The 25692-nt window shown below is 41.2% G+C and overlaps 1 protein-coding gene across 2 annotated transcripts in view; it reads right to left on the bottom strand.

The window, feature by feature from the left end:
• CLMP (CXADR like cell adhesion molecule) overlaps positions 1-25692 on the bottom strand; it is a 60852-nt gene that overhangs the window by 9380 nt on the left and 25780 nt on the right. For both annotated transcript variants that reach the window (XM_035138753.3, XM_060268440.2), the window contains exons 3-6: positions 5584-5741; positions 2222-2423; positions 1943-2107; positions 1387-1509 (exon numbers count right to left, since the gene is read on the bottom strand). In XM_035138753.3, coding sequence (XP_034994644.1) covers positions 1387-1509; positions 1943-2107; positions 2222-2423; positions 5584-5741 — 648 coding nt within the window. The remainder of the gene's footprint in view (positions 1-1386; positions 1510-1942; positions 2108-2221; positions 2424-5583; positions 5742-25692) is intronic.

Below are 25692 nucleotides of genomic sequence, written 5' to 3' on the forward strand. Positions count from 1 at the left end.
TTGTAGTACAGTAGAACCTTCTAAGCTATTTATTACTTGATTGGGTAGTTATTACATTTATAACCTGTCTTTCTTCCATCTAGGAGCTTGCGGTAGTTTCCAGTCTCCCATCCAGTCATTAACAGGTTTCAGACCTCTTTATCTTGAGCAAGGTGGCTGCATCATGCATCATCAGACCATGTCATAGGACAATAAAAGTCTGTTGAGAAAGGTGATCTTGTTCATAGGTGATTGCTGCTGGCAGCATGGTGGTGTAGTTGGGGCTGTGGGGGTGCATCAGTGGAACTAATCCAGTGCTTCTTCTGGTATGCCTAAGTAGCCCTGACTTTGCTGCTGCCCAGTTCCACCCAAGGTCTTTCTAGGTAGGCTGCTGTGGCACCTGTCTTGGGAGCACAGCTCCTTCACACCACACAAAGCAGTTACTGTTTATTGTTGTAAGGACTCTTATTCCTCCTGCCCATTTATTTAAAAGCAAATCTATTCCTCATGGTTGCACACACCTAGATTTGTTTGTATGTTGGCAAAGACTTGTTGCCAACCATGTGAGGCTTACACTTACTCCCGTGTCATGGGGAAAACAGTTTCCCAAAAACCCTAATTGCTGGTTAAACTAACTTGGAAAACTTCATGACCCACAGTATTGCTATCATTAAGTGTCTAAGCAGGAAAGCAAAACTTATTCATCGCTGTGAACCCATCCCTTCCCATGTAGTTTTTACTCAGCTTCTGGTTATAAGTATATTTTATTGCTCTACAGGAAAAAAAAATCTTTCTGCCTCTTCAGTCAAATTGGAGGCTCAGTATAAAATTAGGTGAATGGATAATTCAAAAGTGTGGGCTTTACTTCAGAGACATAGCTAATTAATGAAAACTAGAGAAACTGCTTAGAGATGCAGCTGCTGCCAAAAATATCTTAGTTTGTAGGGATCCCTAAAACATGGAATTATAGAGCTGGAAAGGGGCCACAAGAGTCATCTAGTCCAACCTCCTGCAATGCAGGAATCTCTTGCCCGACCTGAGATGCAAGACCTCAGAATAAGAGCCTCATGCTTGGCCAAAGGTGAGCAGAGGCCACCTGAAATTGATAAATGAGAAAGAGGGGTGCAGCTTCTAGACCTAATGGCCGACTGCAGGGTCTTGGTTACTGTGCCTCGGGAGCAAAGCTTCATTGTGTAAAATGACAGCTATTGTGTGAAGAAACTGGGAGATGGAGAGTGATGAGGCCAAGATCTGAACAGTGGCCTTCTAGTTCTTCTGTTTTTCTAAAATGTTCATGAACTGCCTTTTTGGTTCAATTGACATTTATTGCGAATTTAATGTTTAATTTAATATTGGGCTACTTTTCCCTCCAACCTTAAAAACACTTGGGATTCCCTGTATACTTACACTGCACAGTCACTTTTACAACACAACTTTCCTGCCCTACTTCATTAGAGGCAGTACACTGGTATAACCCTGTTGCCATCCATGTGAGGTTCTTCAGCAGAACTTGTGCAGGATTGGAAAAATCTGGGGGGGAAATCAAGATTTAATGAATTAGGTAGCACAATGATACATTGTTTAAACTATGAAAATTGTTGTGACAAATGTGGGGGTGGCCACCAACTTTGAGGCTTTACATTTTATTTGCATTTTGGGTAATATTGCATATAGATTTTTCTTTTTTCTTTTTTGTACAGTATTGATCTTGGAGATATTACAATGTTTTATGTAAACCACTTTGGGATTTTGCATATTAATATATAAATATAATACCTAAATAATTAATGTAGAACCTTCTCGATCTCTTACAGGGAGTAAAGGTACTCTACATGTCAAGACTTTCAGCTTTTTATACTTGTGGTGAGCAGAAGACCCAGAAACCTTCCCTGCTTTTGATAGCTGCCATAATGAGCAGCCACAAGAGAAGGTGAAGGTGGTTTGGGGGCAACAATGGACTTACTGATATGTGCCATGGGTGGCAGGGACCCAGCCTTTCCATCCTCTTCTATACGCTCCCATTTGTACATTATAGGTGTAGTGCCAGAGGCAGTATTGCACTGTAAACTGATTTCTTTTCCTTCTATCATCTCTCCTTCTTTCCAGCATTTGGGTTTAGAAGGTTTTTCTGGGAATGGGGAAAAAAATATCAGATTCCTACTCTTAATTGTAAGCCAGAATAACATGATACTCAATAGATAAACTAAGTGCTTATCTTGGAACAACTTCATAAGAGCCTTACCCAGAACCTTCAGGGTTATGTGGGTCCATTCATACTGCCCGGCATTTTTAACTTTGCATGTGTATTGGCCAGCGTCACTAGGCTGCAGGAAAGAAATCTCCAAAGAGGCATCTCCAGTCCGGTTGTTGGAGGCAAATGAAACACGACCCTTTTGTTCATCATTAAAGTAAGTGTAGGTGTTGCTTCCTGCATAATTTATCACCTGAGAGGCAGAGACAGTCCACTCATTAGTTACTGTGTTCTTCATTTCACCATTGCTAGTTTAATAAAAACAAAATCTCTAGGATTTATTCTTATCCCAAGGGCTTTTCCACACTTGAACATTGTTCATCTGCTAATCCACTAGCATGACTACCTCTCTGGAGAGTTTTAATTCTGACTTTCATAATTTGTCCTTTTAGTTAAGGGTTAACCTTCAACATTCTCTGAATGAAAATTGGAGAAGTCTAAAGTGTTCTAGATGTGTCCTCAATGCTGTGATTCCTTCATTGCAGGGGGCTTCACTAGATGACCCTTGGAGTCCATTCCAACTACAATTCTGTGATTTTGACAATGCCTTTTTTCCTTCTACAGCTATACTTCCAATTATAGGAATTGTTTTGCGTTCTTAAATGCAAGATTGTATCCTACACACACACACACACACACACAAAATGATTTTGAGATGAGATCTCTAAAATTTACATTTTGTTTAAAGCCATGCTTTAATTCATTTCCTTTAATTTGTGTCTGGGGAAGAATATGTATTTTTATACACAGTAACATTGTTACTTGAGACAAAAGTCTTCTGATTCAAGCTTTAGCATAGGCTTTTAGAGGTAAAAATTTGCCTTCTTGTATGACAACAGATGTATTTAATCTTTTCACTTAAGATATTTATTTATACTCCATCTTTTTCCCTGATGGGATTCAAGGTGACATACAGATGAAAATAAGAACTGCTATTTTTTTTAAAAAAAATCATTGTAAAAAAAAAAACATTGATAGAGTTAAAACTATATACAAATATAAAATCTATTGAAACCATACAAATAATTACAAGAAAAACACTGTGGCACCAGCCCTTTCATTAAAACTAGTCAGTCCCCCAAAGCCTGTTGGAACAAGAAAGTCTTCACCTGCTGGCAGAAGGACAACAAGGAGGGAGTTCCAGAGTCTGGGAGCAGCCACCAAGAAGGCTCACTCCCATGTCCCCACCTAGTGCCTGTGAGGCTGGCCTCTCCCAAAGATCACAAAACCCGTGCAGATTCATGAGAGGGAGTGCAGTCTTTCAGATAGCTTGGACCTAAGCTACCATGTAGGGCTTTATAGGTCATAAATGAACTAGTAGCCAGTGGAGCTGTTTTAACAAGTTGTATGCTCCCTATAACCAGCCCGAGTCAACAATCTGGCCGCAGCGCTTTGAACCAGTTTAAGTTTCTGAGCAGCTTTCAAAGGCAGCCCCTCATAGAGTGTTACAGTACGTAATCCAAACATAAAATAACTAAGGCATGTATATCCCTTCATGGAATAGTTTGGTGTTTCTTACACTGTTGTTGATGTCCATCTGTCTCACAGTGTGCCTAATGTTTAACAGAAAACATTTACAGCCAAAAAATATTTTCATGTCTAAGGCTGCAGTTGTATATACACTTACCTTGGAGTAAGCCCAATCAAACTTAATGGGGCATACTACTTAGTTAGACATGTTCAAGACCACTCCAATTCTTCTAAATTTTCTAAGCTACCCTTTTCACCAGAAATCTGTTGTCCGATGCAGAAGCTCTTTTAAAATGCTGACCTTTAAAGCCCTAAATGGCCTCCGTCCAGTATACCTGAAGGAGCGTCTCCTCCCCCATCGTTCTGCCCGGACACTGAGGTCCAGCGCCGAGGGCCTTCTGGCAGTTCCCTCGCTACGAGAAGCCAAGTTACAGGGAACCAGGCAGAGGGCCTTCTCGGTAGTGGCACCCACCCTGTGGAATGCCCTCCCACCAGAGGTCAAAGAGAACAACAATTACCAGACCTTTAGAAGGCATCTCAAGGCAGCCCTGTTTAGGGAAGCTTTTAATGTTTGATGGATTTCTGTATTTTAATGTTTTGTTGGAAGCCGCCCAGAGTGGCTGGGGGAACCTGGCCAGATGGGTGGGGTATAAATAATAATAATAATAATAATAATAATAATAATAATAATAATAATAATAATTAAAATATAAAATAGCTGGTTTGCCAAGCAGGCTCCTTGTATGCTTTTAAAATGTGTAGTGCTAAGTAATCAATGTTAACTAGTTTTGCTATCTTGGTATGACCAAAGGTGTGGCTGGCTCGTGTTTCCCAGTTTGCATTGTAACAAAAGCCTCTTCATAGGACTCTGAAGTCTCATATTGTTCTAAGCCAGGCATTCCCAAACTTTGGCCCTCCAGATGTTTTGGACTACAATTCCCATCTTCCCCGACCTCTGGTCCTGTTAGTTAGGGATCATGGGAGTTGTAGCCCAAAACATCTGGAGGGCCACAGTTTGGGGATGCCTGTTCTAAGCCAACTTTATAAGCATACATGCAGGGGCGAACAAAGGCTAACTGACACCCGGGGCGGGGCAAACTGCCGGCTGTGCACACGTTGCGTCACTACGTATGATGCATGCATGGCATCTCTATGTAGAGGGCATGTGTGGCGTCACTATGTACAGCGCATGCGTGTGACACCGCGCATGCGTTGCACATAGCGGGTTGCCGCTGCCGGCGCCCGAATGCCGTACGGACAGTGGCAGGATCCTTTGCTCGCGGCTGCAGCAGCGGCAGAGGGATCCTTGACTTGCAGTTGTAGCGGCGGCGGAGGGTTCCCACCAGCCTCTGTATGGTGCTCGGGCGGCACCAACGGCAAACCACTATGTACAGTGCATGAATGCGACACTGCACATGCATTGTACATAGCGGTTTGCCACCGGCGCTGCTCGAACACCATACAGATGGTGGCGGGATCCTCTGCTCGCGGCTGCAGCTGCGAACGGAGGATCCTCCACATGTGACTGGCGGCACAATGGCTGCTCGCGCCGTTGTGCCCGGGGGCAGTGAGCGAGCAGCTCGTGGAGTGCCACCTTGTCACCCTCCCAGACATGGCACCCAGGGTGCACCGCCCCCCCCTTGCGACGCCACTGCATACATGAGGGCAGAGTTATTTTTCAAGAAAAAGGTGTCTGAGCTCATTGTGAACTTCTCCCCCCTTCTCTTAGAATGGCAATGACGTCTACCTGAGGGGTGCTGGAGCTGAGCTCTAATGAGCTCCAGCTGAAAAAAGCCCTGGGGTGAGGGCAAGGTTGTTTTATTCCTTTAATCCCAGAATCTAGTGTTAACTAAGGAACTTTGAATTTCAGGGGATGGACATACCACTTTCGGTTCAGCATCGGAATTCTTAAGCAGCCATTCTATGTCTAGGCTTGTTTGCCCCAGGCGGTACAGTCGATGGTGACAGGGCAGAGTAATGTTTGCTTCGGCCACTTTCTTAAATTCTATCTGAGCCCGTGAAAGCCAAGTGGAACAGGATGCTGAAAGAGAAAGAACAAGTCAGATGCTTCCAGTAATCCTACACCAATAAATTGCTGCCTTGGCATTTCATAACAACATCAAACCTTTGGTTACGTAAAACATGCTCAATACCCACACGAGAATTGACCAAGAAGACCAGATAGGAACATTTAAAGCAATATTATTCCTATTACAAATGCAACTAAAATGGAGAGGGAGAGAGTGACTTGCCAAGATGATGAGGCTACACTGAGGTGGAATCTGAATACATCCATCACTCTGTCAAGAGGATCATAGTGACTTTTACCTATCTTTGTGTTATCATGGGATGCTGGGGGGCTTGTTCTGTTTTGCAGATCAGTTGCTTGGTAGGCATGTCACAAGTGCAGCCTCACTAAAACAGAGTTTGGTTATCTCTTGCTTTACAAAATAAAAGTTTATTTGTATCTATTTCAGATGGGCTGGCTGGTAGATTATTGACTGGTTTACTGCTAATCTACGGTAGATACTTTTTACATACTTTTTTTTTTTTTGAAAAATTATGCTGATGCTGGTAAAACACCAGTGGTAAAAACCAGTGTTGCCATGTGCACCAAACAGATGGTAAACATAGAATTCTTTTAACTGTTGGAGTTGATAAAAGGAACATAGGAAGCTGCCTTATACAGAGTCAGACCTTTGTTGGTTTATTTCTGCACTGTCTACACCAGGCATGTCCAAAGTTCAGCCCAGGGGCCTCATCCGGCCCTCTGGTCAATTTAATCTGCCCCCCATGGCAAAACCCCCAGTAAAAGGTCAACAACTTCAATCCTAAAAAAAGGTCAACAACTATGGTCGGCCCTCACACACGTTCACTTCATCAAATCTGGCCCTCTGAAAAAAGTTTGGACACCCCTGGTCTATACAAACTAGCAGTGGTTTCAGGCAGGGGTGTATCTGGAGAAGCCATGGATTGAAATAGGGCCTTTTTGCATGCAAAGCAAGATACTTTACCACTGAGCTGTGGCTCATAGTATATAACAGTTGCTAAAATAATGGTAGGTTTGGTTGAGCCTAAAGGTACTGGTATTTATACCGGTAGTGAATGAGTGCATGAGTAGTGTATGTTTTAAAGCAACAATCAAAACACTTAACTCACTTTTCTTGAATAGTGAGTTGATTTTCGGCTGTTTGAGTACTCTGAGTATTCATCACAACAGTACTGGTGGTAGCTTCCCTCAAACTATATAAAAAAAGTAGAGCTTGAACTACTGGTTTTTAGATTCACACACTCTTGGCAGAAGCCCTGCCCAGAGCAAGGGATTTAATTTATGTGGGCTATGCATAAAGAACCTGTAGCTGAATATAGGCAGGGCTAACCTGGCAGCGGTTGTCCTGGTTCTACTGGCAGCATTTCCACCCATATTGTGTTGCAGTGCATTGATGGGTGGTGAAATGCCATGGACGCCAGTTCCCTCTCCTCAAACTCCATCCATCGGATTCTGCTACTTTGTGGTGGGATTAGGAACCAAATTTTATGACTTATGATTGATAAAGCTTTTGCTTACAGTTTGTTAATAAGAAACATGTTATTTTTAACTTAAAACCCTCCTACCAAAAGGAAACCAAGTAATCAATGGCAAAATTGTATACAGCTGACAATGCTATATTGATGCTTCCAGAGTTGGCCGCTAGAGGGACTCTGATACACATGTGAAATTTAGGCTGAGAAAGTAATGTAGACAAAACAAATAGATATGGAGTGTCTTTGTTTTTATCATGTGTGCTGTTTTTGAGAAGATCTCTTTTTTTATTAAAAAAAGGGAGAGGAGACGCCCCAGTGACAGCTTGTTTTAATTGTTTTTATAGTTGACCATCTTTAGAGCAGCCAGAAAAGAGAAGCAACAGAAAACTAATAATAAAATGTCACCCCAGTTCAGTTTACATTATTTTACTGTGAAATGGTGTGTTCATGAATGAGTTGATTCATTTGTGCTTGCATTTCAAAAAGCTGTTTGGCTTTATCTAGTTTTTGGCTAATTCCCTTATGGGGTATCCAGAGCCCGTATAGGGTCCCTCAGGAGATTTCTATTGGTCAGAGAGAAAGCAGAGGCAAAGCAGAGTATATTGAAAGGAAAGCAGCTAGTAAGCCTGACCTTTATTAAAGAAAATAAACTGTTGTAACAGAGTCCCCACTCACCACCCACAGGAGGGAGGAGAACCCCGAACAATGGTGTTCAAGCCCCTATAAAAACTTTTGAAATTGCCCACCCTGTAGCCCAAGACCACCCACAAAACATCATACATACATCACAGAAGGAGGCAGTCTCCAGCAGAAATTTGAGAGTCTTGCTTCTCTCCTATCTGCCATGATACCTGATAATGCCTTACTTGATTGCCTTTTCTGGGTTGCCTGGCCTTTCCTTTGAGATGGTAAATACTTTAGTTCCTGGAATCTCTTACGCATATTGATAGTTTGCTGAGCATAACAGATACTTGCCAGACTGTATTTGAAAAGGGAGGTGTAAGCCCCTACAGTCCAAAGACAATTGGAAAGCTTTTCCCATTTCCTTCCTCGTAGAGAAATATTTGTGGACAATTTGGGAGAGTCAAAATGGCTTCAGGATTGGTCTCCTGTACTATTTTAGACATGAGGTTTATATACTTATGTATGTGTTTGCCTTGTACATTTATGAACATTTATTCTGTATTTGAGACCTTAAAATTCTTATAACACTAGTTTGAGGAAACAGGAACAATGAGAGTGACACACACACACACACATTCCTGCATTCACCTTTTCAGGACAAATCCTAGCCTCCCAGGTATGCAAAAAAATTCTGCTTAATTCACTGTTGGCAAAGTAGCAACAAAGACCTTAGTCGTGTATACACAATATATGTAAATAAAAAACAGGCAAGAAAATGACCCTTAGATACATTAAGTCAATGATAGGGTGATAGGATCACATTCAAAATGTTCGGGCCTTGCATGTTACCATTTTTTCTTGTGTGTCAGAATACACATTAGGATTACTGTACTTATTTGAAAATTAATTACCATGACTTAACACGGGAGTCCCTTAAGTGAGAATCTAATATTCTGGGAGGAGAAAGAAGACTATTGCTTTCAACTATCACAATCTTAGCAGCTTTTTCTATCCCCACCCCAAACATACTTGTACATTTTGCAAACTATGCTGGGGTATATCGTAAATTGAAATGCAACCCCTTGAAAGTACACATATCTACACAGAATTTGCTCATGGGCAGGCATCCTTTGTTTTTGTTCTTCAAAAAATACTGCGAGAAGTTTCACTGAATCAGTGAAATTGTGTGAAAACAGTATTCCTGTTTTACACACAACTCAGCGCATATTGATGTACAGTAAATGCTCCACCTCTCCCCAGCTATAGCTAACACTTCTGTTAGTTAAACAGCCCAGGAACCAGGTCCATATTCCCCACCTTGTCATTGCATTCAGAAATCAAAGCATATGGCAGTGAATGTGCTCAGATTTGGCTTCATGAATGGCATTGAGGTGGAGAAAATTAAAATGAATGGTATGGCTAAAATAGTCATTTTTAATAGTGCTTTGTGTTTCTAAGAGTTGTACCACAAGAGGGCAGAATTCCCCCAAAGGCCATGGGCGTTTGAGCTTGTTATAGCTCTCCCTCTCTCTCTCCCCCCCCTCTTTCTTGATCACATGTGATAATTCATAATCTAGTGTATATGTGTTCTCAGAATTCAACCAGGTCATGTATGTGAGTTTCTATTTGTAAGCTGCATTTATAATTTGGTAAACCTAAAATCTGGGAAAGAAATAACATGTATTTTTGTATTTAGTGTCAGTGATTCTGAAGAAAATGCTACCTAACTTAAGACCTGAAAATCTAATAGCAAGGAACTTTCAGATTTCTCAAAATAGTTTGGGGGAGCCTAACCATCAAAAGGGACGCAGGTGGGTTAAAGCTGTGGGTTAAACCACAAAGCCCTAGGGCTTGCTGATTGGAAGGCCGGCGGTTCAAATCTCCGTGATGGGGTGAGCTCCCTTTGCTCGGTCCCAGCTCCTGCCTACCTAGCAGTTCGAAAGCACGTCAAAATGCAAGTAGATAAATGGGTATCGCTATGGCGGGAAGGTAAACGGTGTTTCCGTGCGCTGCTCTGATTCGCTAGAAGCAGCTTAGTCATGCTGGCCACATGACCCGGAAGCTGTACGCTGGCTCCCTCAGCCAGTAAAGCGACATGAGCACCGCAACCCCAGAGTCTGTGACTGGACCTTTAAGTCAGGGTCCCTTTACCTTTAACCATCAAACTGTTCATATTCACTAGCTAAGGCTGTAATAAAAGACTTCGATTTATTGAGCCTACAGTTGAAAGGGTTAACTAAGAAGGCACGGAGGTAGGAGATAAAATGGATTGTGATACACACTGCAAGTGTTTCTTCACTTTGCAATTTGGATTCACCTTTGAATCCTAGGCATCTTGAAAATCCTTTTCATCTACAGGGAGTTTCCATAAAATCCTATGTGAAATAACTGGAGATGGCCTTTTAACGAGGCAGGGATTTCATGTAAGCAGTTGGTACTGTATGGTGTTCATGTCTGCCCTTGCATCAATTGAAAAGCTCAGTCTTAAGCAATTTTGCAATGGAGTGTTCATCACACATAAGAAATGCATGTGTATCCTTCAGCTTGTGTCATGAGGAACTTCAAAAGTATATCTAAAACTGGAAATGTAAAAAAATGGACTCTCTAGTGAAGGGTGATGGTGGAGAAAGGTGGAGTTTAGAAGCTTTTTTATTTTTTTACTTCTCTTTTTTGACAATAGTAGTTATTAATTTGTTAAAGATGGATAAAGAGAGACATTGGCAGGCTGCCGTACAGCCATAGAAGAAATTGATGTTTGATTCCCATTTTAGCAAAACATTGCATATGCTCAGGAAATGCTTTTCCTTGAAATGCTTCTCCTTTTGGGTCTTGCTTCTGCATTGGTCCTGATGCTATCAACTATAATTTTATTAGATCAAGTGGTATCTTAACCACTCTCCTGCTGCTTCCTTGTGACAAATTTCCACTGCCATGTTATAATGCCTACAAACACCATGAGCTGTGACAAGAATAAAATATTGTGTAGATCAGGCATCCCCAAACTTCGGCCCTCCAGATGTTTTGGACTACAGTTCCCATCATCCCTGACCACTGGTCTTGTTAGCTAGGGATCATGGGAGTTGTAGGCCAAAACATCTGGAGGGCTGCAGTTTGGGGATGCCTGGTGTAGATTAACCTGGAGATGATTTTTCCCCAAAGAGTTCTGTGAATCTCATTCTATACTAACAAAAAATGATACATTAAAAACTGGGTTGTAGCCAAGTAAGTTCTACTCAGAGTAGACCCATTGAAATTAATGAACCTAAGTTAATCATGCTCATTAATTTCAATGGGACTACTAAGTACATATAACTAACATTGGCTGCAATTCTGTTTGCAGGCTTCCTTTTCTTCACCTAAACTTTAATTTTGCTATCCTTAATAACCTCAAATCTTGAGCCAATGTGCAAGTAGTGCCTTTTTGCAGATTTTTTCTTGCAGAGGAGGAGAAAGTTGGAACATTCTGTGAGATAATCACTCAGTTATGCCCAGACGATGTACATACTGGGACATCTGCTCTTTGTATTCTTTGGCTAGCAATGGAAGAGAGGCTATAGGTCACCTTCTCCCGAGAGTGTGAGCGCTCAGAGTAAGTGAGACCCGGCCCCACATGCATGATGCTTGCAGCCTGCTTTCCTAGTCTGATCTGTGGTTTCAGGAATTTGGTAGAGAGTCAGAAGTGTCTGGTTAAAAAAATATTTTATTGCAGTCAGCTCCCAGAGGGAGCAGCTAGCTAGGCTCAAAACAAAGAGGACAATGAGGCCCATCAATATAAAACATAGTGCCACAGAGGCGCTGACTAATTTGAATCACATGCGCTTGAAGTTTCAAGTGACACAAAGATAAAATGAAAATAAATTTCTTTGCTCTTTTAAGCATTGTGAAGCATTTGAGGTCTGAAGCTAAAGAAATTAGTAAGGATCAAATCAAACTATAAAGAACAAATTGTAGATTTAAAGATTGAATCCCCCCCCACATACCATTTAGAAGCAGTTATAAGGAGAAAATGTGATGGGTCCTGTGCAGATAGATATATATATATATATATATATATATATATATATATATATATATACCGTGTTTCCCCCTTTTTAAGGCGTAGTCATAAAATAAGCCATAGCAGCATTTCTAAGCATTTGAGAAATATAAACCGTACCCCGAAAATAAGCCATAGTGATAGGCGCTGTGCGGAAGAGATCACTGAGCTCCCCGAGTCAGCAGCAGCAACGCCGGCCGCAGCAGTGTTTGCTGAGTCCTTTCTTGCTTTTGGGACTTGGTTACTGTGCTGGCTTGGGATGGTGTGTGTGCAATTGCTGTTGCTGCTTCGTGTTTTTCAGCTGGATTCTCTGGGTTCTAAGCACTTTCCCCCGTTTGTTTGTGAAGCAGCACTCGGCTGCAGCCCCTGCCTCTCCCGACGGCTGCATGAATGCGAGGCTGGATTTGATCGCTATCTCCTTTTCCATTTCTTTTGTCTTTGAGCACCCGGCCCCGCCCCCTCTCCCCTTCGTGGAATGAAGAACGGAGTTTTAGCAGCATTTCCTCATTATAAAAAAAAGGTCAGGAACTTTTACTTTAACCTCAAAAATGGGATATTTCCTCTCTCTAAAAACAACTCTGACCTGAACACCAATATAACGGGGGTAGATCACCTCCAGTTTATAAATCCGCAAGTAGATCGCAGTCTCCTAGAAGTTGGGCTCTATACTTTGGCTGATTGCAAGCCTTTGCATCTTTAAAAAACAAAAACCATGCGCTTCTCAGTCTTAATTTTCCTTTAATTCATCCCCCTATACCCTCCTCCAACCATTGCCTCCTTCCATTCCTTACCCCCCTCCCTCTCTCCCCACTTCCCTCACTCCTGTGCGATCTCATTTAGTCATATACTTGCTTTTTCTGTTGTGTTGTCTATTTTATATTTAATATTATTACCCTTTATGATGTTATTTTTCCCCTTGCGATAATTATTTATTTTTTATCTTTAACTAACTTTCCTTTCCATATTTTTCCATATATAACTCAACACTTTCCCATTCCTTCTTAACTCTTTGGATAGAGTGCCCCCCCATTATTGTTGTTAATTTTACAATTCCTGGATTTTTTATGGAACCGAACAGCTCGGGTGCTTCAGAATGTGCCTTCTGTTGCTACAGGGCTATGGGGCTTCACTATTTGACCCCCCCCCAGGTTGGGATTTTTAAAGTAGTTCTGTGGGTCCCAGGGCACAGAATCACCCCCGATCCTTTCCTTTGTCTAAACAGACCTATTCCCCCCTGACTTTGGAAGGCTGTGCTTCAAGGGTGATACCAGGGGTTTTTTAAGACCTGCGCCTCTTAAGGATTGTTACAGTCCATAACTTCCATTGCTTTCTACAGGGTTGGGGGTTTAAAGCACTGCCACCCCCACCCCACCCTGCAGGCGCTCGGAACTGGCAGCGCCAACAACGCGCCCAGCAATGTGCAGAAGAGAGCACCGAGCATCCTGAGCCAGTGGGTCCCAGTTGTACCAGCACTTTTTTTTTAAAAAAAAGACACCCCCTGAAAATAAGCCACTGTGTGTTTTTTTGAGGGAAAAAAGTTATAAGACGGTGTCTTAAAAAAGGGGAAACACGGTATATATATCCCTGTTGAATCATGGGTGGTAGTCAGCAGCTGTGTAGGTGGGGAAGTGACCATTATTTTCCTGGCTTCTTCACAAAAGTTGCTGTACTAGCACAGAATTTACAATGAAATTTTGAGAGAGTATTAAAGTGGAATTGCTGATGGAAAAGTGGGCTGGAGATTGCTGCTGTTCTGTTTTTGGCAGAATGCCATAAATAAAAGGATATTGCCTTTAAATGTGGCTGAACAGCCATCATAATCAAGCTTCTTGGGGAAGAAGCTGAAGAAAGCATTATGTGTCAGAACCGGCCTACTTGAGAAATCACACTGAAAATTGGAAAGAGTTTTAGAATTACAACTGTTTTTTCTTCATATTTTATGTCAATATGTATTGCTAGTAAAATATGAGAAATCTAATAACCTGGCGATCAACAGTGGATAATGTCTGCTTTGAGCAATGTCTTCCCATTTTAACTGTTTACAAAATATTTATCCTATGAGCATTGCAAAGTTTTTTGTTTCCTGTTAGCCTGACAGGCTAGGTGCCCTCTCAACAGACAAAACAGTTTTTCCCCTGATTATTGTAACCTAACAAACAGCAGGTAAATTATAGCCTCTGATGTTCAGAGCTTCACAGAGAAGTTGACAGTACTGTACAAGAAAATTGTCTGTAGTTATTACAGCTGCAGCTGGAGACAGGAATACCTGAGGCATTTATCCAACTTGTTTCAATTGCAGGTACAAACTCCTAGGGAAGGGAAGAGAGATGGAGGGCAGATGGGTGCATGTACTTGCTTGTCAGATGTTCAGGTTAAGATGATAGCTAACAGAAAGCCCAATATATTTGGGTTGCTAAACCTTGCCCTGGATCTGAATATTGCACATATCAAACCTAATAATGCTGGTTGAAGGGAAACTATGATGAATGGCTAGATGGAAAAGGATATTAAGAATAGGCTGAGGGGTAAACCCTACACATATCTGGAGTAGAGTCCCTAAGATGTTTAGATGGCGTCTTGTATGCATCCTTCCAGCAACTCTTGCAGCCAAGCTGGTGCCAGATGTATTGCTCTGCTTTCCTTTGGACCCATCAGTGAGGGGCTTGCCATCTGGGCAGCCCAGGACCTTCATACACACTGCCCAGGATTGTGCCACGGAGAGATCACTTTGATGCTACTAATGCAACAAAAACAATGCAGTAGGCAGCAGATATGAGTTACTGGTCTGTGCAGTAACAGCAAGCATTGATTCTCCAGGGTTTGACTTCACTCCCAGAAGCACACTCCATTGTCTTTTGAGACAGATGGATGCCAACAGCAGTTTACGTATACAATGTATTCTGCATCATCATCATGATCTGGGATTGTGACTGATCTTAACAGCGCTAAGGAAATTGTTTTATAAAGGATCAAATTAGCCCTTAGTTCAATCAACTTCTGGTTCAAGTCCCCAAGCCAGAAAATTAAACTTTTACCTATTATATGACAAATACATAACTCTTCCCACAAGGATGCCCTGAGCACCTATCTCATAATTGTTGGACTATGTAAACATTAGATTTAATTATAATTTGTCCTTCTGTAGGCCATCAGAAGATTGTCACCATTCTGCACAACAGAAGGCAAAGATCTACGAATGACAAAAAGCCTCAGCATGCATGCAGAAGGCTTCTTACTTATTGCTATTTAATACTTTCAGACATGTTTACCTCACGACAAGGTACTTGTCCAACAACCTGTCTGGTTCCGGTGACAATCATATACTTGCTTGTGTCAGCTGTTCAGGTGTCCTCTAGATAGAAATAGTACTAGTATGATATCTGAACACCAAACATTTCTTGTACTGTATAGCGGTAGAAAAGTGAAGAGGGGGGAATAGGTGTTCAGAAGCACATGTTGCTAAGAGTTTACCATACAGCAAAAGGCAACATGAGGCAAGATGTGGATATTTCCAAGACCAATGTCTGTGCATGATAACACTAGCAAAAAGTGTAATGCAGAAGGCAGCAGATGTTGTTGCCCCTCAGAGACAAAACAGTATGTAAAGTTTGTGCGTAGAGGCGAGTGAAGATATACGTGCCGTTCTGTTGCTGAGTGTTGGCATTTATCCCTTCTATTCAGCTGCGTTTTGAGAAATCTGTTGTTCATACACCGATGGTGCATGTAAGATCAAAAAGTTACATTTATTCCAAGACAACTACCCGCTTCTTGACATAGAACTTAACATCTTTATGTTGACCTGACTGGAGGTGGCCAATTCAAGAGAAAATACATTAGGACTGTAATGGCTAATAAGTCATCAAGCAGATTATTGCCACCAGAGACCCAAACAATCTCCAAAGGAGAGATGAAGGGGCCAGCTGTAAATCTTCTAGTCCAGGGAGAAGATTTGTGAAGTTAGGCTGCTGAAGTTCCTTGACTATGGGTAGGCAAACTAAGGCCCGGGGGCCAGATCAGGCCCAATTGCCTACTAAATCCGGCCCGCGGACAGTCCGGGAATTAACTTGTTTTTACATGAGTGTTTTATTTAAAATGCATCTCTGGGTTATTTGTGGGACCTGCCTGGTGTTTTTACATGAGTAGAATGTGTCCTTTTATTTAAAATGCATCTCTGGGTTATTTGTGGGGCATAGGAATTTGTTCACACACACACACACACCAATATACTCCGGCCCCCTACAAGGTCTGAGGGACAGTGGACCGGCCCCCTGCTGAAAAAGTCTGCTGACCTTGACAGTGCAGTAAGACCAGCATCAGCAGCTGGAACTTTATTGTCTGTTAACTTCTTTATTGCTTTTATGTGTTTAAGTTGAGTATTTCTTTTGTAATATTGATCATAGCTGCCAAGTTATCCCTTTTTTTAAGGGATTTTCCCTTATGCTGAATAGGCTTCCTCGCGAGAAAAGGGAAAACTTGGCAGCTATGATATTGATTCTATTCTGTGTTTTGTTTAATTGTTGGTTTTGTCCTGTTTGAATTTATTTCTATCTTTTGCAGTGTGGCTAGATCTGCTAATTTTTGATGGGATTGAAGGTTTGCCTGACTCCCCCATGGATCCTGCTTCGTATTAAAGCCTGGGGCCCGTGTGATTTGAACTCTTACTGCTGGCACTGGGTCTGGTTTAGTTATGTTTAAAGTCCAGGTCCCAGTCCAGTTGGTAGTTTGTATGACATTTGCAGTGATCTTTTTTTGAAAGGGGAAGATCTGAATTTTTTTAAAGTAATCAAAATTAATTTCTAGATGAGTCATATTTATATCAAGACATTTGACAATAAAATGGTAGTGCTAGATATAAACCTTGCCAAATTCTAACAGAGTGATTTTGCATTTAGGAAAAAGCTTTATTTTGAAACACATGCACGGATCTTAAGAGGTAACCTTGGTATACCTCCCATCACAATCAATGAAAGTCACTTTTCAGGTACAAGCTTCATTCCCTGTTAGCCATTTTCAAGTTACAGTAGTGAAGTGCTCAGTTATGTTCCAATACTTGCTCATAACAAGATATGACAGTTCATGTACCCACTACAAGTGTTGCTAATATGAGACGAAAATGAATGCCTAATGTTCTGTGTCACTTTTCATATTCCCACCTATTCCAAAACATGCATGGATGACCACAGATTTCCTCTGGGCAAAAATATGAATGGCAACAACAGCCACTCCCCCATGTTCCTTATAGTGTAGACTAGAGAATGTGAGTCTGTATCATTAAGATATTTTTGTTTGGTACAGAATTCTATATTGCTTACTTTCACCCTTGTGGTGTGCATATCTATGAATGTTTCCTCATGCAAAAGTCACCTAGCATAAAAAGTATTGTGGGATTCTCAGTACCTCCAGACACGTCATTCCAAAGTTCTTCCTAGCCTATCCAAACCAAAAAGAGAAGTATATTTCAGGTTCTCCAAGTTGAATATGTTTGTCACTGAAGGGCGACTGGGGTGGGGGTGGTTTGTTTTTTTTAAGTGCCTCCAGTATGTTTTTTTCACCACAGATATTCTGTGCCAGTGGTTCCACTAAACTGATATCTTTGAAGCAGTGGTAAATCAGGTGTTCAGGAGCTAGGCCACAGTGAGTCTATTTAACCATCTAATCTACATATGGTACCAGAAGGCATTTTGCTGGGATCAGAGGGTACTCCTCTGTATACACAGAAAATAAGTAATATTACGTATCCTATCCTGAGGCTCTCCTCAGGCATATACAGTATAGTAATAAATTGATTAGATTATCATGTCTCCGAGCTATGCTGGTGTCTATTATATTCACATTCCTCATAACAGTGCTTTTCCTTCTGAAGTGAACCTGCTTATTGCTGCCTTATTCTTAACAGCCCCACCCCTGCCTAGTTTTTATAGTTCTGGTTACAGGTAGGTAGCCGTGTTGGTCTGGATCGAAGTAAAATAAAAAAAATTCCTTCAGTAGCACCTTAAAGACCAACTAAGTTTTTATTTTGGTATGAGCTTTCGTGTGCATGCACACTTCTTCAGATACCTGAAGATATCTGAAGAAGTGTGCATGCACACGAAAGCTCATACCAAAATAAAAACTTAGTTGGTCTTTAAGGTGCTACTGAAGGAATTTTTTTTAGTTTTTATAGGTTTTGTCCCCAGTCACTATTTCTTCTCATTCTATTTGTGTGTCTATGCGCGTGCGCGCACACACACACACACACAGAGAGAGAGCCTCTGATGTTTTCTCCTCTAGCTACGGCCAAAGAGCCTAGGGATGTTGTCTGAGGAAAGCCCTGAACAAGAATAAACTTGTACTGTGTCCCAACAAGCATTCCTGTGACCTTTGCAGCTTCCATTGGGCACTTGTCCCAGTTTCAGAGTGAAGATGCCCTAGGTCTGGCTGAAGCTGCAAAGACCTTTGCATAAGCAACCATCTTGCTATCAGTGACCTGAACAGAAAGATGTTCCAGCTGAGAGCTATGAGATGTCATTGAGCTTGGGTGAGTAAGTGAGCATAATGTTTCTAACATGCTGAACCAGAACAAATGTTGCATCACGTGGGCTGCTGCAGAGCATATCTGCTAATTAGATGTGAAAAGGCCAGCCATGTTACCAAGGAGCACATTCTATGAAGGTCAGAGGAAGTATATGTACCTTAGCCTAGGAAAAAGGGGTAGAGGGGTAATTTTCATTTGTGCCTAGGGAGCCCACTATTGCAAGAAGTTCTTTTGCATTACAACACCTCTTAGTTGCGGATGGATTGTGGATCAGGTTTTCAGGATTCCCCCACCCACCCAAAAAAACAGCTGATATGCACACCAATAACACCAGCAGAATGTTTTTAGAAGTTCCATTTGATACAATGCTAGTTAGATTGGTCCTCTTTGATTTGTACTTGATAAAGATTCTTGGAGGCCTCAAAACGAACTTCATAGTTAGCTTAAAAAAACACCTTCTTGAATGGGGAAGAAAGGAAATGCTCCATTTGAAATCATCTTAAACTTTAATTTGATATAATGGTGAAACATTGACGTTAATGAGCATTTTTGCAAAGGTATTGTATGCATACATTATGTGATGGGGGAGAGAGAGAAATGAGTAGCTTTGAAACAATGCCTGCCTTATTCATTTTAACTTCAGTGCAAACATTTAAATCAACTCATTTTGTCTCACTGGTGACTCCTCATAGCACATAGAACAGTGACTCTTAGCCTCAGGGAACAACAGTTCTCTACAGTGAGGGGAGACAACAAAGAACAGCAGACAGAGGTTGCACAAAGGTAGCTCTCAAAACTGGTGAAAACAGTCAAACTTTACTAACGCTTATGATTTTTTTCTGTGGCATTTCCCCCACCTCCCTAAGACATAGCTGCCAAGTTATCCCTTTTTTACAGGGATTTTCCCTTATGCTGAATAGGCTTCCTCGCGAGAAAAGGGAAAACTTGGCAGCTATGCCCTAAGATGAGCTCTCTTGGTAAGTGGTGATTGTTTTGATAAATCATACAGGGATACATCCTGTTTGGGTTAATGCAAAAGCAAATACACATGTGAAATTGAGAGCAGTATTTGATGGTATTAGAGAAATAAATAACCATTTTTTGCTTCTGAGAAAACAAAGCTTATTTGAGATCTTGTTTTATTTTTACCACCTGTGTTCGTAGCTAATGTAGGCTAGAATGGGACAGAGAAACCTAATCATTTGTAGGCTTAGAGATGAGTTTAAGCCAAATGCACAGTAATTCTCGGGGACCTTAATGCTAGTAGCATATATAATAAGAGTATTTAGATTTAAGCTGATACCTATTCACTAGAGTCAGGAAGACAAGGCAGAGTGCACTGATGGGCAAGAATCAAGTATCCAAGTCCGAGATTTTAAGTGAGGAGATCTGAGATGTGTCAGGATGCAGAAAGGATTAGGGGTTAATGCTGAATAAGATGTTCAGAGTTAAGGCAGTTTGGGTCCTTATATTGACAGAATGAACCTTGGGTATGTATTTTAGTACAGTGTTCCGTTTCCTGGTGGAGCTTTACATAGTCTGGCATAACGTATAGGAATGGGCACAGTATGGCTGTCATCTTGACTGATTATCTATAATTACAAATACTTTTTTGTTCCTCGCTTGACGCTCCTGCTGAGCAACAGAATCCACAGGTAGAAGGCATTTAAATCTTGTTTATCTTAAGCTTCATTTGTGAAATGCAAATTCAAAATTAATGTGTTTTCTCTTTGTTCGTTAATTAGCCAACCGGGTTAGGGACACAGCATATATGCCTGGGGACAGAGCCAACCCACAGTTTCATCTTGCAGATCCTAAGGCCAATCAGTTATCCCTTGCAAAGGTTTGCTAAAACCACCCGACATGCATTTTATACTATTAAAAAAGAAACAATCTCATGGTTGGCACATTCCCGCTAAATATGAATTTGTTTGGCAACGTTCGTGTTTGGTAGAAATATGAACCTTTTACCTTTTATTCCGCTATGGAATATATTTTACACCACTCATTCATTTTTCAGCTTTCTATGAATCATTACAAGTATTATTTTATTATCCTGTAATTTTATTCTTCCTGCTTTTATGACTGCTTTTATTATTACTTTTACCTTGATGTTTTGTTGCTTGTTTGAATAAAAGAAATTAAAGGAAAAAGAAAGAAACTTGTAGCTGCTATCAATCTGAGATTCCAATGTGCTGTTTGCAGCTACGTATTTGTGAAGCAGACATCACAGTTCTGCTGTGGCTTAAGGAGTAGCAGAGCATTTAGCTTAAAGAGAGACTCAGTGGATATAGAGTGCTTCCAGACTTCACATTTGCTCCCATGATGTTGCCAATACCATGGGAGTAAAAGTAATGCCTGCAAAGTACTGCAGCCATTCTGTCATCAATATTTTTGGTATGCTTCCCAAAATTAGATTTTCAACTTTTTCCATGTTATTTCTTATTCTCATATATCTGATGATGAAAATGGATAATGTAGTGAACATCTGTAAATATATTTCCCCACAACTTCCAGTACCAGTCTTCAAAGCGATTGTGGGCTGTGAAGGTAGAAAGACCTGTTTAGATGGGTAGACAATTATCAGATAGATGACATCAGTGAAGTGCAATTGAGAGCTATCCTAGGGTTTTTAGCTTGGTGAAAGGCAGTTTAGAATTCCTATATATTTGAGTAAGGACAAACCCTCGGGAAGCCCGTGGCTGCCAACAGGGTTGTCTCAGATGTTTGTCTTCTTAAGTCTTTATACCTTTCTAGGTTTTGTTTCAGAATTACCCATTCTTCAAAGTAGGGCATCTTGACTTTGCAGACACAGATCTGTCCACGGCCATTCCTGGATATTTAAGTATAGACTCCCTTGGTCAGCTTCCCGTTAAATCAGCTTCACCCCGTCTTGACCTGGGCAAACTCCATTGGTAAGCTGTTTCCTAAATAATGTCTGGTTTGAGTAGCATGCCCCTGTGGACCTACTGTCCTGACAAGTCCATTGTGGCTTGTATTGGGTCCTGGTATTGTATGAACTAGCCATATTTTTCTGGCTTTGTTTTTGTTTGGTTGTGCAAACAAATTATAGAGTTGGGTCAGGCTGCTTTCCAATGATGCCACTGCAATGAGGAAATGAGGAAGTGTCATATGATGGAAGAAAAGGGGGATATTTGATATTTTTAGATACTACTGTTTTCTTGTGGTATTCAAACTGCTTAGGTGGTGGAACTAGCTCAGATGTAAGCCTGTAGGTGGCTCTGGGTTTTTGTAAGATACTTTTTTTTTCTCTTAGCCAAATCCACATATTCCTCAGAGAGCAGAAATGCACACAAAAACTGTTATACTGAAAACAAAGAAAATATTGACTGAGTCAAGAACACTCACCTGTTAAACACAGGCTTGCACTATGATTCCTAGATTTTAAATAGAACTGGGTCTGTTTGTGGCTGATTTGTGGCTGATTTTCCTCACATAAGCACGTAACCTAAGGTAACGTTCTCACAAAAACTTTTTTGTAAAGAAGAAAGGTATAACTTCCATTTTTCAGTTTTGTGTGAGTGGCATGGAAATTTGAGCAAAAGGTATGTTCGGAGAGATCTGTGCAGTTATATGTGTTGGACTTCTTATTAAATGGCAATTCAATTCAACTGTTGGGCCAAGAATGGAAATTCAGACACAGCTGCTTTCTCGAGGACATAATACAAATGCAAGCAGGCAAACTAAAACGAAGCTTTCCTGCAGGAATGAGAATCTCCTTGAACAAAGGGCAAAGTGAGGCACATCCCACTAAGAGTGTGAGCTTCCATCATTGTCTATGGTGGCTTTTTTTCTTTTTATGTATGCTATACAGTAGTGAAAGTAGTTTATATTGTAACATGTTAAACAATTTGGTGGTGCTAAACTGTCTTGACATCAGTGGTTGGCTGAGTTCTGTTACAGAGAGGAACAGGGTGGGCAGAAGGACTTGGACAAGGGAAGGAAGGAAGCACATCATAGAAAAGGAGAGGTGGCAGGATATCTAGGGGGAAAGGGGGCTCTACTATAGGAGGGTTTTGTTTAATTAAAATTTATAAAGCACACTTTCTTATAAAATATCACAAGGCATAAGGTATAGGCTAGTGGAGTGATCAAAACAGGAAAGCTGGAAAGAACGTGGAGAGAGGAAAGGTGCATAGTGTATATCATAAAAAGCAGATATAAGGAAGGTTGCCTATTTGTTTAAAATAAGGTGCAAAATCTAGTTTTAATTGTAAATACTGAAACCAGTATTTGTAATTCTAATTTCCTTTATCCTTCAGATAGTGCTGGAAGACAGCCCCTATTATGCCTGACCATTAGCCATGCTCAGCCACTGCCATTTGGAAGAATTCAGTGACAACTAGGCATAAAGAAGACACTTTTATGTATTGGGTGGCAGATGTGTAGAAAACAGGCTGCATTATTGTAACAAGATACATGTAGCTTCGGCACTTGCCTTTATTTAGCATAAAATTATAATTTGATGAGAAAAAGTGTTAGGTGTGAGAATCATATGGATAGCAGAAGACAACACCCCCCCAACTTTCTCTTATTCTCCTTTCGTCCCGAACACTAGATTGCACCCATGTAGATAATGCAAAAGCATCAACCCCACCATAGGCACCGAGTGTGAGGGACTGTGGGTGCTCTAGCCCCCCCAACATTCCCCATGAAGGGGCGGGGCACCCACAAATTTTTGCGTGGGGCCACCCACCGTGGGGTGTGTGTGTGTGTGCACCTGACATCAGCACGCGCAGCGGTGGAGGATATGCTCCCTTTTTTGCAATTCATTTTTATTAGTGTCTTTAAACATACATTCATCACATCACATTGTCATAACTTGGTTTTCCTGTAGGTTAAACATATACCTATTTATAGAACATACAAAAGTAACACAAAAATACATACTTATTTGTTTGATTCAATTTGCATTTGACTTCCCTCCCCTTCTTACTTGGGTCCTCAGTTTCACTTAATTAACTGCCCCTCCTGACACAACCTTTTATTTAGTAACCTAATTCCATTATATTTTACTATTTTTTCCTTACAGGAGGGATTCTAAACCAGTCAAAAATTTTAGTTGTCCATAATGGTCTTTCAACTACTGTTTAAATATGTTCCAATCATTTTTACATTGTTACTTTGTTGCATCTCTTATCTGACCCGTCAGCTTGTCCAATTCCACATACGCCATCAATTTGATCAACCAGTCTCTCTTTGTTGGCAAGGTCTCCATTTTCCAGTTTGGGGCAGCCAAGACTCTTGCTGCCGTGGTGGCATACATAAAGTTTTTCTCAAAATCTCTTGGGATTTCATTCCAAATGATCCTTTTGGGCTTTGGGGGGGAATGAGACTTTAAACATCTTTTATCCCCACATCTTTTTGCATGTCCATCAAACATGAGATGGGAGACCACTGAGCCCAGCCATGCAGGGTATGCTGCCCAGCTGAGGAAAGGAGTGGCAATGCTGCTACAACTTTCCTTCCTCTTTCTGCCTCCGGAGTCAGACCTGACCCAGGAGGCTGGGTGAGAGGGAGCAGGCTGCACACACATGGCCCTGGGCACCCACTGTCCAGGGGGCCAAGCCGGTGGGCTTGAACCCTACAACCTTGCCTTGTTTTTATGTTTATTTCCTCCTGAAGACCGGATTGTGTCCTCAAAGGGAATTGTGGCATTATCAATGAAACAGGAACAAAATCCCATTGACATTTCCCATCAAAGTTCATTCTGAGAATTTAATCCAGCAATGTAACCTAAACTTTGCAGCTTTACAAAAACACGTCCTCTATCTTGAAATAGGCTTATACAGAATACCCACACGTTCGTAGTGCCCCATTACAGGGAGAGAATCAAAAGTAGGGGAGGAAAAGTGTAACAGGCAAGAAGTAAGGGAAAGACTAAATGTCTGAATGTGCTGAAGCCTGAACTCCAGAGTCTTAATAGATTCCACCTCAAGCATGTATCAAACATAATTAATGTTAATGTCATAGCCATCTTAATGTCAATTACTTTTTAATGTCATCGCCTTCTCTTTGCTGGTGACAGCAATGTTGTACTGCTGGGAATAAATTCCACTCACTAATTTAGAAGTTATAAAGAGAAAGATCTAGAGAAATGCATAGCTGGCTTATGGTTCTTTGCTGTAGCTTCCTGATCTATGAGGAAGCTATGAGTTCAATTGCATTTCAAAGGGCACTGATTATTAGAGCAAAATGTAAAGCAGTCAGTCCATCTCCTGTGGTGTAAGTGCTGTGGAAATGTAATATATCTGTTAACAGGAGCCTGTCTTCCAGAGCTGCAGGTCAGTTTCACACTAAGCATGAAATTCTAGGATCTAGGTTCTTTCAGCTGTCTTTGCTCCACTTTCCAAACATGACTGCTTTCTTAGCTGAAGTGATGTAAAGCACTGTAACTTTAACATGGACATGGAAAGGTAATGTGGCTAAAGACCATGCACATAGGTAGGCTTCCAAGAGGGTGGGAAGGAGAAATGCATGGCCAGTAGTGAAGACTTGTGCAATCATGCATATAGCCAGCACAGGGAGAAATGAAGAATCCTACACGACTTGGAAGTTAAGTGTATTCAACCTAGGTTAGTCAAGGTTTTTTTGGACTAAATTGGCTTTTGTACATTTTGTACAGACTGTGACCCACACACAGACAATTTTGAAGGCCAGCCAGTTGAAGAAGAAAAATATAAGGAGTTTGCAAAATCTCAAGCCCACAAGTCCCCTAAAAACAGAGCAGGGTCATCAAAATAAAGTCTTGACCTTCTGCTACATTTTTCCACAACCACGATAGCTAGAAATGTATTTTATGTTCTTTAATAAGCAATGCACACAGTGATATTGTGCCAGGTTTCAAATCTGAATTGGCCGCGCAGCTCTTTTTGTTGTTCTGCATACAGAATATCTTGTTCAGTGTCCAAAGCAGAATTATTTCTACCTCTTAAAAATTAGGCACTGGGGATTTCTTTGTATCCAAATACTTCCTCAAAGTAGTCCCATGCTAAGGTAATGCTGTGGGCATGATCAGGGGTGAAACCAGGCTTTATTTCACTCCGGTCAAAGATCCAGTTTGGCACCCCTCATGCGCATTTCTGTACATACCAACACAGGCTGGGAGCCTCAACGGTGCCCCTCTGGAGGCTTAACCCGGGCACAAAAAAACCATCTCGCCCACCCTCAACCCCCACCACATAGCAATGGCATGATCCAAGCAAAGTCAAGAAGTTAGTGCATGTGGATTTAAGGAGAGTAGGAGAGTTATGGACATGATCAAATCGATTG

This window comes from Zootoca vivipara, chromosome 14 (assembly GCF_965207765.1).
Source record: "Zootoca vivipara chromosome 14, rZooViv2.hap1.1, whole genome shotgun sequence".
Lineage (NCBI taxonomy): Eukaryota > Metazoa > Chordata > Lepidosauria > Squamata > Lacertidae > Zootoca > Zootoca vivipara.